Genomic DNA, 18,503 nt, shown 5'->3' on the forward strand with positions numbered 1-18,503 from the left:
GCATGCTTGTATGACTTATAAAAAATTTGAAGGACGTAGTTTCTGGATAATTAATCATTTTATTAATTGTGGTAACATATAATTAACAAAAGGGTCAGTGGCTCTCTCAAATGCCATCGTTCCCTAATGGAACCCCCTCAATGCTTATATGCCCTTGGAAGAGTGATGTTCCTGAGGGTGGCAATCAACTTTGATTGGTAACAATTAATGAGAGAATGAATATTATAATGAGAGATGGACTTATTTTAATGAGGGTCTGAGGGACTTGACTCTAATCACTCCGTCTTGGTCAAAGAGACTTATCTATACCTATATCACTCCACCTATGGTCATCTAGACAAAAAGGACAATCTGCTTTTTCCACAGCTGTCTTAGTAAAACACAATGGACCAGAATCCATCAATTTACCTAAACTAAAATTTATTTACCTTTGGAACAGATACGAGTTTTCCCTCTCATTATCAGCCCTGTACTTCAAAGGCTGCCTGGATAACCTTCAAGGGCTGATTTCTGAATGAGGAAATAAAAAGGGGGAAAACTTTTGATCCTAATTCAATAATTGGTTATTAATATAAGAGAAAAATAATAATTTCTTTCACCTGACTCCAACATGTAGGCTGACTTCTCCAGAGTTCTCAGCATGGTTACTCATTCTCCAACCTCTCTCTTGCCACTAGTGGTGAGGAGAAAACCCAAATGCTCCTATGTCTGAGTGATGGGCCTACTTGAGGTGAGATAGGATGGAGGTTTTAGTTTCATGTGGCTTCCTTTCTTTGACAATACAGAAAGCTTAAAAACACAGATAATAAATAAAATTCATAAATGCTCTGAATGCTTTGGAAATCTGTTGATTAACAAGCCATTTTGGTGGTCTAGACAGCTGACTTTAGTAAAATCAATTATTTGCAGGTCCTCCCTTCCCCTTCCATACCTCCTTATCACACTATAGCAAAAATATCAGGGCAAATACAATTCTTTATCTAGAAAGTCATTATTTAAACATTTGAATGACCAGTAAGCACAATTTGAAATAACATACATATACTTAATAATCAATCTTTCGACTCATTGCTTGTGAAGGGAGAGACAGAGAATGAAGTAAATTTGTCATTGTTTCAGTGGTTTCTCTGAATTGACATAATTCAGTCACTCCCTGATGGATACTGCTAATAAGCCTAGTGTCAATCCAGGGCAAGGAAAAGGCTCTAGCTGCTTAGAGTGAGTCTCCTGGAAAACATATTCTTTCTGCTGTTACTTTTATAGCTCCTACTGCTGCTCATTGTCTGCATTCCTCTACAGAGAAATTTGAAAGCTGCCACTGTACTGGAAAATTCTACCTTCCAGTCTTTATCTTGACTCCTCTAGCTTCCTCTCATCACAGGTTGGGAAGAAATACAGAATGTCCCAAAAAATCTTAGTGCAATCTTAAGCTGAAGCTTGACTTTTGGGACACCTTATACAACACTTTAGCTACCGGGGTGCTTTTTATAAGGCATCCAGTCCAAATATTGGCAGAACGACTATTACAGTAGTCATTTATTAAATGTTCTCATGTGTTGAATTGAAAAGAGAGAGAGATACAAAGTAGAATTGAGAAGATGTGAGAAACAGAGGAATGAGAAGTTGAATGTACTTACCATTCATTTTATGTAGACATACACACACAAATACAGAGACAAAGAGAGACAGAGACAGACAGAGAAAGATGGAGACAGAGAGAGAGAGAGAGAGAGAGAGAGAGAGAGAGAGAGAGAGAGAGAGAGAGAGAGAGAGAGAGAGAGAGAGAGAGAGAGAGAGAGGAGAGTGAGAGAGAAGACAGAGAGACAGAGACATGCATAGAGGCAGAGACAGTCTGTCAGAGACAGAGACAGAGAGAAGCAATAGGGAGAGATACATCTTCAACCTATAGGATCCCAATATTATTCAGAAATATTGCTTTACATTTCCTTTGGTTCTCTTTAGGACCGTAGATCTACATCCAGAAGCTCAGAGGTCACCTAGCCTAACTCCCTCACTTTACAATGAGGAAACAGAAGCCCAAGGGAGGTTAAGTGACTTGCCCCAAATCAAACAGTGGGATGTAAACCCAGGTCCTTTGACTCCAGGGTTAGTGCTCTTTCTCCTGTCCCAGGCTGCCTCCTTTTATTCTGTGTATACTACATTTTATTCTTCTCAACAGGATCGCTGAGGCTTCATCCTACTCATATAAAGTGGATTTATTAGAAGTTTGAAAGGAGGGTGTTTTTTAACCTTCACCAGGAGTCGCCTACCTCTTAACATCACTCTATTTATGTGACCAGTTATATTTTAAAAAGTTATCTTAATTAAATATCTTTCCAATGCATGGCATTATTCCCATATCACCATTGTTTCATAGGATAAAAACCAGAGGCTTAATGAGTTATTAATAATGATAATAACAAATAGCATTTATATGTAGTACTTTAAGATTTGCAAAGCATTTTACAAATATTTCATTTCATCCTCACAATAATCCAGGGATGTGGGTGCTAGCCTTATCCACATTTTACAGATAAAGAAACTGAGGCAGGTAGACCACATTCTAGTGTCTGAGTTAGGACTGGAACTCAGAGTTTCCTAACTCCAAGTCTAGTACTCTATCCACTGTTGACCAGGGAATCAGGAAACCTAGAATCCAGTTCTGCCTCTATCCCTAACTAGCATGGTGCCTTATACACAATAGGGGCTCGCTATTGACTCAGGACAAGTCATTTAAGCTCATTTTTTTAAATCTATAAAATGAAGTAATAGGATTAGATAGTCTCTTAGGTTCTTTTCAACTTAAATAACATTTCCTCCATTTCTCATGAACAATTTGCCAGCTTTATGTAAGGGATGTGTCAACTTGCTGTCACTTCCAATATCATAATTTGCTTTTGACTCATGTTCTAAGACTTAAGAGCCCCTAAAACTATTAGTCATAGTTTACTTGTGTTATTATTAAGAGATACTCTTTGGTAGCTTGAAGCTTTGGCAGCTTTCCTTTGGAAGGAAGAATTTATAAAATAGTGAAAAAATATGTTACTATTTTGTAAAATATTTGTAAAAAATATGTAAAATATTTTTGTTTTATGCACACACACACACACACACACACACACACATATACATACATAGTTGTCTTCGTGTTAAAGAGAAGAAAATTAAAATGTTCAATGACCCATGACTAGCTTAATGTTGCCTGCAACCAGATTGTACACCGAACGGAGAGGCATGAAATAACTTGTGACATGGGCCAGGCGGAGCAGAATTACTGACTCAGTTTATTCATCTGAGGGTACAGAATATATAGAGAAAATCTAGCCTAACTTCAAAGAGTCCTCCCCGTGAGATACTCCCCAGAACATCTGCTGAGGATGTGACAACATGAATTTCCTCGTTATCAGGATTCCTAGATTGGGTTGTATTTTCCAAGGTTTTCCCAGGCACCTTGGTGCCACCTGCATAGAGGAGTGAATGTGTAAATCTAAGGTTCAAAGAGTGAGAAGGAATATCTCAGGGACCTCCTAATCAGGAAGGAATTGGAGAGCCATACCACTTAATCATTGAGCCCTTTTGGGTAAAAGCCTGGGCAGAGGTCAAACTCTGCCTTGGGTCTTAAACCCTTATCAGACTCTTAAGATCGGCCCTCAACAGCTTAACTTCAGAATAAAGTACTATATTAAATTTATCCCAGAATTTTTAGTTTCCACGGTTCTAAAGGGTTAGTCTTTCTGGTCTCTTCTAGCTCTAATATTCTATGGTTCTGTAATTTAATACATAAATCTGACATTGATTGAAAAATTGAATTTTCTTTTGTATTACAGATATACAAAGATGAAGACAGCAACCAACATTTACATATTTAATTTGGCTATGGCAGATGCATTGGTTACTACCACTATACCGTTCCAAAGCACTGAATATCTGATGAATTCTTGGCCTTTTGGAGATGTGCTGTGTAAAATAGTGATTTCTATTGACTATTACAATATGTTTACCAGCATATTCACATTGACCATGATGAGTGTCGACCGTTACATTGCAGTGTGTCACCCTGTCAAGGCTTTGGACTTCCGCACTCCCTTGAAGGCAAAGATTATTAACATATGTATCTGGTTATTATCATCCTCTGTTGGTATATCTGCTATAGTCCTAGGGGGCACCAAGGTCAGAGAAGGTAAGTGTGGTCAGTGTTTAACTCTTTTAGTCTTACCCAAGCTTCCCTCCCTCCTCCCCCACCAATTGAAAATTCTGGTACAGAGTACAATCAGAGATAATCAACTGAGGGAATAAATTAGAATTCAGAGTGATCAGGAAAAGCTTCTAGAAGAAGGTGGAATTTTAGCTGGGATTTGAAGGAAACCAAAAGATAGTGATGTGGAGGGAGAAAATTCCAGGCATGGGAGATAGTGACTTTCTTCTATTTCAGTAATCATTTTAACCCATAGTAAGGGTACCACTTATTAGTTGGGACAGCTAAGTGTTGTTGTAGAAAGAGTACTGCATTTGTAGTCAGGAAGACTTGAATTTAAAGCCTGCTTAGCTATGTGACCCTGGGCAAGTCACTTAATCTCTTTCATACTCAGTTTCTTTATTTGTAAAATGGAAATGTAAAGAACTTTGTAAACCTTGGAGTGCTACTTAATCTATATCTGCAACTTATTATAAGCAAAAGCTATTTAGGCTTGAGCTATTTCATTACTTCAAAACAACCATGATACCTCAGTGTGAACGTTCCTACACTTCTTCAATTGGTTGTAGTCATTAATTGCTCTGATAAACAAATAGCAACAATAACAAAACATTATCCAGCAGCCATCCTTTTGCTGCCCAGACCTTTTGAATTCAGCTAGATGTGTCCTCTGATGTTAGATATCCATTCTGTTATCAGCTTGATTTAGACTCAAAACCTTTCTGCTTGGTAGGATCTGACAGATGTTACACATCTCTGATACAGCCCTTGAAAGTCTAGGGTCAACTTCATTATGATTATTTCCAATTTATCCTGTATATAGCTTGTTTGTATGTGTCCATTTGCAATTTTTTCTGCCATTAGACTGTAAACATCTTGGGAACAGAGGCTGTCTTTTGCCTTTCTTTGTATTCCCAGCACTTAGCACAGTCTGGCAGGCACATAGAATACTTTTAATGAATGTTAATTGGCTGAATGAATGAGACATCAGAATAAGACTTAAGTGTAGGTAGACATGACATATTCTCTAGAAAAAGTAACTGAAATTTATCTATAGCAATTGGAGATTTCATGGTAGTTTACCTATATCATCTCATTATACTCTCATTACATCCCTGGGAAGTAGGTGTTGCAGGTATTATCCTATTTTATAGATGAGAAAAATAATCCTGTTTACCCATTGTCACACAACAGAGATGGACTTTGAATCCAGAGAAATCCTTTTTTCCAAATCCAGCATTCTCCTTTCTATGATACACTGCCTTATATATATGCTATACAAAATATAGGATAGCATGCCTTTGGCTGGAATAAAGTGTATTTGTGATTATATTTGTTTATATGCTTTATTTTTAACTTTGTACAGTAGATTTGATCTGCAAAGTTGTTTACAAACCAAATATAACATAAATTGAGTAAAGTAATAATAATAGCATTTATATAACATTTTAGGTTTGCAAAGCACTTTACAAATATTACAATTAATCCTCACAGCAACCCTGAGAAGTAGGTGCTATTATTATCACTATTTTTATAGATGAGGAGTTAGACATTAAGTGTCTTGCCAATGGTCATACAGCTGATATCTGAGGCAAGTACATTTTGATACTGTATATGTATATCTATATCTATATATCTGTATATGTACATATATATATGGAGATATTGATGGAAAAGACTCTTAAGATACAGAATAAGTTTTAACCATCATATTGTTTAGATTTGTTTTTAAAGTACAGGTAATTCAGACAAGCAGTTTACACTACACTAATTCATGACCAGTCATTATTCAATTCAGTTTACATGAAAATTTGGTTTACATTAAACCATTTGGTCACTAGAGGAAAACAAGAGAAAAGAGAATCCTTAAAATGATATTTTATTGAATACCAAATAGCCCCAGTAAGAAAAAAAACAAACAACAGAAGAAAGGAAGAAAAATGGTGTCTAAATCTGTAAAGATAGGAATCACTTTTTTCGCCCAGGGGTGAGCAGGATCATTCTTGTCCACACTGATTTTGAGCTTTGTACATAAAAGAAAAAAAGGAAATGGATCTGACAAACATAACACAATTACTTGAGTGCATACCCAAAGGACATGCTGACTATTTGGTGCCCCATGGAACAAATCCAAATGCTAAACCACTCATAAGACAGACTAGGACTTTCCCTTTCCCTTCTCAGTAACAAGTCAGCACATCTTCAGCAGCACCGTTTATTTAGCTTTATGCATGTGAGAGTCCAGTCCACTCAGAATCACAGTAATAGAATTCACAAGTGAGAGATAGACAAACTGTTCAGGTTTAGGTCATTAGCTCATGTCCCCAGCCAAAATAGATCATTATTCTTTTCACTCTATTTCTACGTTTTTGTATCTCTAGGGGAAAAGGTACAGTTATGAAAAGAACTCTGCTCTTAATAGAATTTCATTTTTGCTGGCAGAACAATCACTTTGAAAATTATAGATGATGTTTCTCTCCCCAGCAATTGTGTAAGTGCTATAGTTCATGAATAACTGTGGGCACAGATAATTGACTACATATGGCTGTAAAATACTTTCAAGGTCATGGCTCAGGCACAAGTCCTGAAATAATAACATATCTTATATGGTAAAAGTAATTTAATAAAACACATGATGTTTTTCTCTTATAAAACTGTGGACTGAATTTCCAACACAGACACAGAGGGTTATAATTGATAGCTATTTCAAGATACCCAAATAATCTCTCTCTCTCTCTCTCTCTCTCTCTCTCTCTCTCTCTCTCTCTCTCTCTCTCTCTCTCTCTCTCTCTCTCTCCTCCTCCTCCTCCTCCTCCTCCTCCTCTCCCCACCTCCTCCCTTTCCCTCTCTCTCTAATCTTTTCCCTTTATCTTTCTCTTCCTCTCCCTCTTCTCCCTCTCTTTCCTTCTCTCCTTTCCCTTTCCCAATTTCCTCTCCTCCTCCTCCCTTTCCTTCTCTCTCTCTTTCTCTGTCCCTCTTCTCTCTCCTATTTTCTACCTCCAATTGTCTTCTCTCCTTCTACCGATGCCAGTTTGCCCCTCCTTAGAAAACCTGCTGGCCCTCTGCTTCTGGGAACTCATCATATTAATGCTGGACATTTGTGTGGCCACCTGATACACTTAACTCTCTACATCTCAGATGAAAATCTCAAGCTTAAGAGGTCCACTAGCTTTAGCCACTTCTAGTAACAGTCATGTCAGATATACACAACCATAACTCTCTCTTAAAGGGAAGATATATTATAGCCTCAAACACATCTGGAATTTGTTTCTTATGACCTCAGAGAAACACCCATGATAGTCTGTTTTAATTCCTAGGTCTTTGTGCATAATTAGAAGTCAGAATCAAGGTAAGGAATCACAGATATAAATTTCCTGTAATGTGTGAAGAAATGGGCTAAGTGATAGGAGAATATAAGCACATTGAGGGCAGAAGCTGTTACTATGTTGCATTTACTGGACACTAAATCAGCACAGAAAAAAAAATATTGCTTTTGCGGAGTAGTAAGAGTATAGTGGGCATCAAAAATTTTCCTTTATGAAAATTTTCTAAGAAATGAGTTTTTGTATATTACATAGAATATTAAGCATGTTAGGAATTTTTTGTGATTGACAACATGATATAGTAGAAAAAGTACTGGAAAAAAGAGTCAGAAGACCTAGGTTTGAATTCTGGCTCTCATATTTACTATCTGCATGAATCTAGGCAACTCATCAGATTAAGGTTGGTAATGAATACAGATTGCATTTAGAGGTACAGCATCTAGGAGCCGGGAGTTAATAATTTCATTATCTTGGTTCTCCCAAGGTCAGATGACAACTGGAGTTTTGTATTAAGTTCTCGACAACACATTTTGGGAAGGTTATGAATATGCTGGTGAGCAACCACAATGATGAACATGCCTCTAGCTAATGCTAAATGAGGATAGATTCAAGAAACTGTGAGTGTTTAGCTTGGAAAATAAATGGCCTGAGACTTGATAGGCACCTTCAGGTGTCTGAAGGACTGTCACATGCAAGAAGGATTATACTGTTTAGTCTAAGAGCAACTAGTGGGTATTTCTGAGACAGATTAAGACTCGGTGGGAGGGAAAAAAAATCTTCCTAACAATAAGAGTTTTACAAAAGTGGCAAAGCCTGCTTTGGGTGGTAGAAGCTTCTCTCTCCCTGGAGGTTGTTTTTTTGTTTTATTTTTTGGCTAGGCAATGGGGTTAAGTGACTTGCCCATGGTCACACAGCTAGTGAGTGTTTTGTGTCTGAGGCTAGATTTGAACTTATGTGCTCCCAAGTCCAGGGCCAGTGCTCTATCCACTGTACCACCTAGCTGCACCTACCTGGAGGTTTTTAAATGAAGGCCTGATGACCACTTGGGTAAGAGGTGGCATATAGATAGTGCTTGCTTAGGTGCAGGGTAGACTCAATGGCCTCTGAGAACCTATAATTGTAGGCTTAAATTCTGTGAATTTCAGGTTCATCTGTAAAATGGTGGGGATAATAATGGTTACTTGCTATACTTATTTCTTCAGGATGTTGTTAGGAAAGGGCTTCATTAATCATAAGGTATTATAAGAAGTTATTATTATATATTTAAATTTATGTATTTTCGGAACTCATAGGTTTTCTCAACTACTAACTCTTTAAAGTACCCTTTATTAGTATGTTTGGCAGTTAGGTGGTACAATGGATAGGGCACTGGACCTGGAGTCAGGTAGACCTAAGTTTAAATCTGGCCTCAGACACTTACTAACTGTATAACCTTGGGCAAGTCACTTAACCCTGTTTGTCTCAGTTCCTCATTTTTTTTTTGTTAGGCGATGGGGTTCAGTGACTTGCCCAGGGTCACACAGCTAGTAAGGGTGGTGTGTCTGAAGCCGAATTTGAACTCAGGTCCTCCTGCATCTACGACTGAACGATAATAATTATTACAAAGATTCATATACTTGCACTGGAGTCTTACAACTGTGACTCATCATGGCATGGCTATGATTGTACCAAAGGTTATGAGAGAAAGTCTTGAACTCAGTTCAACTACTCAGCTGAAATGTCTTCAGGTGTGAGCTTTATGATGGATTTGTACGTCTGCTGTCTGAGTATTCAACTAGACAGGTTTGGAAGAGATAATTAATGAATAATAGCCAACAGGTGAGTAATTTTCTTGGTTTCAGAAACTAGTAAAAATAATCTGCTGAAGCATGGGAAAGATTTAGTCATTCAAAAAGCATTTATCAAGTGACTAGTAGGTCAGAGACAACTTGGTGTAGTGGGTAGAGAGCTAGCCTGGGAACCAGAAAGTCCTGGGTTCATGTATTATTTCTGACACATACTGACTGAGTCACCCTGAGTAAACCACTTAAACTTTTGGTGCTCTAGGCAACTTTGTCGTGAAATTGCAGAGAAGGTATTAATCTGTACTGGTATAGGGGGTTCCCTAAATCAATAAAATCATTGGTTCAGTCCCTTTCTCAAACCCCTGTATGCATGACATACAGAAATACAAAAGTGAGATAGCCCTTTCCCTCGAAGGGCTGCAGTAGGATAAAAAGTTTACCGATAAGTAAATACAGGAGATATAAAAAACAAATAGCAAGTGATTTCAGGGAGATCTCTAGCAACTAAAGGTTTCAGGAAGGATCTCTTCAAAGAGGTGACATTTGAATTCAACTTTAGGGGTTCCGAGAGGTGGAGGTAATGAGGAAGAGTATTTCAAGCATGAGGGACAGCCTGTTGTATGGGAGGGGGAATATACCTCAGCCTAGAAAAACAGGCTGGAGCCAATTCTGAAGGACTTTAAATGCCAAATAGAGGACTTTGTATTTATATAGACCAGAAGTTCTTAATCTGGGGTTTGTGAACCTAAATGTTGGAGGGGGAAAAAGCAATTTCGTTTCACAATTATATGAGATTATTCCATTTTCTTCTACTTTTTAATAATTTTTATGTTAAAGTATATTTGTTGTTATTCCATTGTGTCTGACTCTTTGTGACCCCATTTTGGGGTTTTCTTGGCAAAGATACTGGAGTGGTTTGCCATTTCCTTCCTCAGTTCATTTTTTAGATGAGGAAAGGCAAACAGAGTTAAGTGACTTGCTTGGGTCACCCAATTAGTAAATGTCTGAGGCTGGATTTGAACTCAGGAAGATGAATCTTCTTGACTTCAGGCCCGGCACTCTATCCATTGGGCCACATCCATTTAGAAGCTAAAAATTACCATTTATTCTATTGGATTTTCATCTACTACCTTTGACTTGTATCTGAGTCAGCAAAAGGGATTGCCTGTAAAACATTTATCCTTATTAGTATTCACAATAATCTCATGCTTTGTAATTTGTGGGATGAGTTGTAGCATTCTGAACACAGCATGTTTTACTTTCATTGTGAGTTATTCGTTCTGGAAGGCACTTTATATTTTTAGGAAACATTTTTATGCTTTTTATGGAACAGAATTTTCTTATGTCAGAAAAAAAAATCATTCCATGACATTGTTGTTCACAATTCCTTTGCCCATTAGTAAGATTTTGTTTTGAAAATGTAAAGAAAAGAGTCCCTCTCTGTACTATCTCAACTGTTTTCTCATACACCAAAGGAAAAGGTGTGAACAAATAGGGCTGAGAAAGAAGGGAGCTGGGCAAACAGCCTCTGAATGTAACATTAATAAGGTTAGGACTAGGTTTCTGCTTCTTCCAATATTGAACCAAATCTATTTAACCAAAATGAAACAGAGAAATGGAAATAATTTTCTAAGTTAAAAGAAGAAAATTCACCATAGCCTTCTTCTTACATACTTTAGTATAAAGTAAAAATAAAATTTTGCCACCATTGTTCAGATAATTTCATAAAATTTTAGTTAAGTCAAAATTATTTTGTCCACATTTTAGGCAACAGCCCAAATATATCATCTGGGATCTTAGTTACTGAAAATTATTTTATAAAAAATGTGTGAAAGTCATTGGTGAAAAGTTAGTTTCTTTTTGGAGTCTTTTTTTTTCCCTTCAGAAGAGAAGCTGGAACTGATGTCTTCTCTCTCAGACCTGGAAACCAGAAAACCAGGATCTTTCTTCTTCAAACTCTCACCTACTTCTCTCCTTATTCAGGTGAAGAACATTGATCTTCACTAATAAGAAGAGTCCCTTACAAGTGGGTTTTGAGCCATAGATTACATTTATATTTAGGTCATTACCAGATTTCTTGCAGCCCAATCAAATTTCTTCCATATTTGTGAGTCTTTACAAAGTTTCATGGCAGGGTTCAAAGTTCTATTATTTAACACAACTGGATATTATCGTATGTTGTCAGTGGTTTAAAAATGGAAAAAAATACTTCAAAGAACTTTATAAAGGCTATTTTCCATAAGAAAAATATCACTTTAGTTACATATTGAAAATTAACAAAGAAAAATCCATTTTTAGTCATTAGAAATCTTGTATATTCCAAGGAAATGAACAAGGATTATTAATCTTATATATTGACTTACATTGCAACTAAAATACATTATGTAACCTGTGTATAATTGGCTATTTGGTACTCTTGGTCTCTACTGAAAGGTAATTGCCTTAAGGGGTGTAGCTTTTATTTGTACTTTGCCCATTTTGCACGATAATATCTTCTGCATAATTCACTTATGAAAATATAAAGGCTACTGGGCACATTTTAAATAATTGCAACAATGTATCTATAATAATTTATGGAATGTTCTAACCTTCTCTTTATTATTATTTTTTTCTGTTATTTCTTCTAGATATAGATGCCATTGAATGCTCTTTGCAGTTCCCAGATGTTGATTATTCCTGGTGGGATCTCTTCATGAAAATCTGTGTCTTTGTTTTTGCATTTGTGATTCCAGTTCTCATCATCATTGTGTGCTACACTTTGATGATCTTACGCTTAAAGAGTGTGAGGCTACTTTCTGGCTCTCGAGAGAAAGATCGCAACCTCCGCCGAATCACCAGGCTTGTTCTGGTGGTGGTGGCAGTCTTTATCATCTGTTGGACCCCCATTCACATATTTGTATTGGTTGAGGCCCTGGGGAGCACCTCCCATAGCACAGCAGTCCTTTCTAGCTATTATTTCTGCATTGCTTTAGGGTACACCAACAGCAGCTTAAACCCCATTCTGTATGCTTTCTTGGATGAAAACTTCAAGAGGTGTTTTAGGGACTTTTGTTTCCCATTTAAAGCCAGGATGGAGCGACAGAGCACTACTAGAGTCCAAAACACAGTGCAGGACACTCCCTACATGAGGGAGGTTGATGGGATAAATAAACCTGTATGACTAGTCGTGGAAATGTCATCCTATAGTTCTCCAGGAAGAGAGGAGTTCAATGATCTAGGATTAACTCAGATTACCACAGCAGTCTGAGCCTGAAAACAGAATTTTATTTTTGGAAAGACTTTTAGAAGTTCTTATGTTGTGCAGTCATGGCAAGAGCAAGCTGCTATGGCAGTCAAGCTCAGTTGACACCAAGTTTAAGACAGGGTTTGAGGACAAAAAAAAATCTAAGTAGGAAGGTACCTTCTTTAAATCGAGGAAATCAGACTATCTGACTGTTGTTGCTAGGGAAAAGAAAGTCAGATTTCCATCTTCTGATGCTTAGACTATGTTCCCCACCATTTTCTATGGCCTTATATGCAGAGATATCATTCCTATAGTTTTTTTTTTTTTAAGAAAAAGCATTTGCTTCAGAATGAAAGTGAATATTGTAAGGCCAGATTCTTGCAGAGTGGGAGCTTCAAAAATGATGGCCACTGTGAAGTTGTTCACCTTCATGGATAATAAGCATTTGCTTTGGTTGTGTGGCAAAAATTTCAGCTTAAGCATGGCCTGAATTTATATCTAAAGTGTGCAATGTCTCTGTGTATTGTGAAAGTCTTTTAATATTTACAAAAATAAAAATAAATTCTTAAGATGCCAGGAATACAGTTTCTAATATATTTTAGTGTATTTGGCACCTACAGATGATGCTTACTGCTTTTAGCTATGACTCTCTGGTATTTAAGGTGACAAATTATCAGATGTTAAGTCATGCCTTGGAAAATATGTTAGGAAAATCTTCCCTTGATCATCTGTGTACAAGAAGAGAACTAGTCAGAGAGTCTTTGGTTGATTGAAATATACCAGAGCTTCATCTTGAAATATTTTGCATATGTAGATAAAGAATGGGCTGGACCATCACTAGCTCTTCTTGATATGTGTGTCTAATTTGAAAATAAGCCAAGCAGCTAATTCATTCATTTGGAGTGATGACATTGCTGGCAATCATTATAGTAGTTGAAACATTTCTCCAGTCATTAAAGTATTTCCTGGGAATTAATCATAGGACTTTTGGAAGTAGTCCATTTCTTTCAGATAGCTAGAATACCTGTATACCTGCTTACTCCCAAAGAATTCATTTTTAAAGTTTCCTGAAAAGCATAAGATTGATCCCATCATCAGTATAGACCAGCAATTATTTACAGAGAAAGCCCACCTTCACTCTTCCTGTGGTGGGACAGACAGTGAAATGACATTCATGGGCAGAGTGTGGAAATGATATGGTTTTGTTTTGTCATGCCTTAGGTTGGATCACTCTACTTAAAGAAGGAGTAATTGAGGTAGAGCCTTAGCAATCCATGTACTGTGATCTTGCCACTTGGACTCAAGGCTCTAAAGTGAGAAAATTTCAAAATAGTATAGGTGTAATGGGAGTTGTACCTCATTTGTCCATTCTTTTTATCTCCAAAAGCTAGGGTACGTTCTCCCTTGTTCATTGCTTTGACATATGCCTGGGCCAACAGGTAAATTTGGGACTAAGGCTTTTTCCTCAGTAGGTACAAGTTGAGCCCCATCTAGGGTTTAAAGAGGCATGGAAATATACATATCTATGAAACTCTAAGGTATTTTAATTCTTGTGGGAATATTCCTTCTTTCTCCTACAGTCTTATGTCTATGCGATGTTGAAACTAAAACTTGGCATTTAAGGAGTTAAACAAATGTTTTCAAGGTTTACCTCAACTGTATTAGCTTGCCTATATCTTAGATCTCCACAGTACCTAACGTAGTGTTCCTAAATTATTTGGACTGTGTGACTAGATATATTTCTAATTGAAAATTAAGGAATTTTTATATCATATTTCATTGAAATATCTAAGCATATTTGTGCTTTTATAGTCAGGTATATATAGCCAATTTTAACATTTATTGACTATAATGTGATATATTCAAATACTTCAGCTGCCATACTAGATGGATATGTTTATATACACCCACATATATATACACATATGTATACAAATATATGTGTGTGTGTGTGTGTGTGTGTGTGTGTGTGTGTGTGTGTGTATACAGTGGCTTGAGGACATGTTACTAGGGGAGTGTAATGAGGTCTTAAGCATATTATACATAATATTTATAAATATCAAAACAATCTCACTTATTTCCTGGAACATTAAACTTGTATGTTCATACTCTAGGCCCCCTATTGCTGTTTTTACCCCATGGAGTAAATAAAAACATGGCTTGGAATGAGATTCTAGGAAGTGCACATGAAGTGTCCTCGTGCTAGTGCCCTGATTGGCACTGAGGTCATCTGAGCCTTGTGCATGAATGTAGGACATCTCCCCATCTCTTGTGCCAGGGATGCTCGGAGAATTCTTATGACACTCATTAGGACTATGGGTGCTCCCTTGCTATTGCTGCCAATATTTCCCCCAACACTTTTAGGGGATTTCTGCAGTAAGATTAACAGTAGGAAGTCACAAAATACATAGAAAGATGCAAAGTTTAGGGATATAGTAATAAGAGAAGGGTGTGATGCATGAAAACCTCTTTGTCAAAAATATAGCCTGGGTTTTTATGCTCCTCTCTCAAAAATATTTTTTGATGTGTGGCAGAAGTGACAATGGTTGTGTTAAGTGCATACTCTCAGATGATGGCATTGTCAAGGGTCCTCTTCTATTAATCCCCTTCATGTAATATTGTGATGCTCCACTCCTCTCATCTCAACAAGAAAGCATAACAAAATACATGAGTGTCTCTCTGAGGTCAGAAAACAACCTTAGGGACTGCTTCCCCATGTTTTTTCAATTTCTCCACCTTCCTAGTTTTCCCAGTGATCATTTCTATCACATGGGTTTGTTACAGAGGATTAAGGGTTTGGAAAGAGATACAGTGAGATAAATCAGTCATCAGTGAGGAGGATAGATAGAAGAATAAAAAGAAAGCCTCTTGAGTGTCCAAGATCATTATTATGACCCTGTCCAGAATAGTTGTTCAGAAATAGCATTTTAAAAAATTACAATTATTGCAAATTGAGAGGCAGCCATGGTGCAGTGGATTACTGGACAATCTAGTTTCAGGACCTAATTCTGATACATCCTATCCGTGTGACTGATTAAATGACTTAACTTCTCAGTGCTCTAGACAAGTCTTATACATTACAAAGTGCCAACCAATTTAGGCAAAGGGAACTTCTTCACCTGAGAATTTCCTATCTGAATGAAATCATAGGTATAATCCCTAGCCCTCTAGTCTATTGATTTATAGTGATAACTGAAAAGAAACTTCAGAAAATTTCAAAGTACAGTCACTTAATTTCTAACAATCAAGTGCTATCTGGGAGTGCATCTCTGAGCAAAACTTGGCCCTCATCTTGTACAGTGACTCTCATCCCTTTTATAATTATTTAGTGTGTAAAATGTGGCATGACAAGATGTATAATTGAAGTAAAAGGAATATATTTGGCTGGATTTCTATTAACACTTTCTCACGGAGAGAACTGTGACTGGGCTGTATGGTCCTTTCATAAGAATTGTTTGATTCAGCAGAAACGTGAAAACAATGTCTAAAAAAAGAAAGAGCTTTTTTTGCCCTAATGAATTCTTCTAGTCTCCAGAACAAAAGTATCTTCTTGTTTCTTTTCTAAGCTCTGATAGAAAAAATATATGCATATATTATGTACATACTTATATTCTAAAATGGTGATATATTATGCATTGTGTATATGGTTGTGCCTTGTGATAAAATATTGTACTGAAAAAAAGAAACAATCTCTCAACATTCATTTGTTATGTTGATTCATTTATTCTACTACACTCTCTAGATTTATATTAAGAAAAATAAGGTATAGTGATGTCATAATAATGTAGAGGTGATTTGGAACTGTTCCTTTCCCATGGAGAGAATATAGAAACATTAAGAGATAATTAGAATATTGGAATTGAATTACTTTGGAAACTGCCAAAATTCTATCTTTTCCCCCAAAGAGCATTGAATTAGAAGTAAGCAGAAGACGTGGATTCAAATTCTAGTTCTACTTCTTACTTTTGTGACTCTGGGAAAATCTTTTAACTTCTGAGAGTGTCACTTGTGCACTTATAAAATGAAAGGGTTGGTAGATCATTGATAGGGTAATTCTCACCTCTAAATGTTGTGGTTGAATTCAGTTTAATTGGAAAAACACTGAAGAGACTTACTCTGTGCAAAGCACTGTTTGATAGGCTCTGGGAGCAAAAAGACAAAAACCAAAAACCTAAAACTAAATAGCCCTTGTCTCTAAGAAGCAAGGATCCTAAAATTGTAACTCTAAAATTTAGGAGAAACAGCAACAACCAAAAAATTGATTTAGAATTAATTGGAAGTCCTCTTTGTTAAAGTGCTTAGTCATTTAGGGGTTCCAAATGAGTGGAGGAAGACTTTTATTTAAGGGGACACATGGATAATTAAGAATCTATTCCAATTATCTTAGTGTAATACAGAGATATGCCAAATGTTATCTAGGGTTAGTGGCTGAGCCAGATTGTCCCCGGAAAGCCACTGTTAAATGTACTTTACTCAAAGGTTAGGTAGGGCATAGACAGAGTTGGCACATCAGGTTGATCTATTTCTGTCCCTTCAGCTTCTGATGAGAAGATAAAGTGCTATCCCTGTTTCTTTGCTACTGATCTTCCCTTTGGGGTTTCTCAGCATCTCAGTTGGATAAACCAGGTTGAACCTACTCGTGTTTGGTTAGTTGGGGTTTTACAACACATAGATCTTGCAGGGTTTCCTCATCCCATACACATATATAACTTTATATAGTAAAGGTAACTCAAAGCCTTCTTGTTTTTGCAACAGAATTTAAGCAAGGAGAGGATTACAATATGCTTTATGACTAATTCTTTCCTTTAAGCCTTCTATACAGCAGTATGCTCATGTAGCTGAATGCAGCATGTGGTCAAAACTCACGGCTAGTCCAACTGTTGCTTAACTGGGCTTTAATTCGACCTCCCCACATAACTAGGGAGGGCAGATTCATTTGAAATAGACTTCTGTAAGGTAAGCTAGCCAAGAATGAAGGCATGGTGTTGAAGTATGTTTTATGCCAAAGTGAAGCTTCTTTAAAGCTCTCTTAATCCTGAAACACTCTGAAGAAAGGAAAAATAAAGAAAATTTGCTTTTTTAATCCTTCATCCTTCCCATGCAAAGGATCTGTCCTGGAACAGATGACTTCAATTCTTGACAAGAAGAGAAAAGACTTAAGCAAATGACACCACTCTGCCAATAAGGCCTCAGTCGCTATTGCCACATACTTTAATCTGATCTTCTCTGAAAAGATCCTAAAGTTCTCAAAGGGTACATCTCTCATAGTGGCTACTCAAAGTATTTTCATGACATCACAATTATAGCATCTTCAAGCACAATTTAGTTCAATTCAATTTAACTTTCTTCAAGTCCCTACTGTGTATAGAAACACTAGAGGGCCTGAAATGAAGAGAACTTGCATACATCAGAGATCTAGGTCCTCAAGGAACCAGAGGCAGGAGTGTATGCCCCTGGCAAGATTCACACTCATCAGAGATACACCTAAGTAGAAGTAGTATTTGTGCTATACACTGAAGGGTGAATAGGGTTTTGTTTTGTTTTGTTTTAAAGAAGAAATAGGGGAAAGAGATTTTAACATAAAGTCAGTCAATGAAAAATTATCTTTTATGTCACCTCCCCCCCCAAAAAAAGTCTCTGTTCTCAAGGACCTCACAGTCTAATGTGGGAGACAATATGTAGACAACTATGTTCAAACAGGCACAGCTAAGTGTCACAGTACATAGAGGCCCAAGCCTGAGTCAGGATGACTTGAGTTCAATTTTGGCCTTAGATACTTACTAACTGGGCAAATCATTTACCCTGTGCAAGTCACTTAACTTTGTTTGCCTCAGTTTCCTCTTCTGTACAATGAGCTGGAGAAGGAAATGGCAAACCACTCTAGTAAACCCCATATAAAGTCATGAAGAGTTGGATATGATTGAAACAAATGAACAACAACAAATGTTCAAATAAGATTGATGATGATAAGCAGTTAT

At 37.0% G+C, this 18,503-nt stretch overlaps 1 protein-coding gene across 2 annotated transcripts in view; it reads left to right on the forward strand.

The window, feature by feature from the left end:
- The window catches only part of OPRK1 (opioid receptor kappa 1), a 35,204-nt gene extending 18,987 nt beyond the window's left edge, over positions 1-16,217 (forward strand). For both annotated transcript variants that reach the window (XM_021005962.2, XM_021005961.2), the window contains exons 3-4: positions 3,828-4,180; positions 11,930-16,217. In XM_021005962.2, coding sequence (XP_020861621.1) covers positions 3,828-4,180; positions 11,930-12,462 — 886 coding nt within the window. In that variant the 3' untranslated portion in view covers positions 12,463-16,217. The remainder of the gene's footprint in view (positions 1-3,827; positions 4,181-11,929) is intronic.
- Positions 16,218-18,503: the final 2,286 nt, after the last annotated feature.

This window comes from Phascolarctos cinereus, unplaced genomic scaffold (genome assembly GCF_003287225.1).
Source record: "Phascolarctos cinereus isolate Bilbo 61053 unplaced genomic scaffold, phaCin_HiC Scaffold_4;HRSCAF=312, whole genome shotgun sequence".
NCBI lineage: Eukaryota > Metazoa > Chordata > Mammalia > Diprotodontia > Phascolarctidae > Phascolarctos > Phascolarctos cinereus.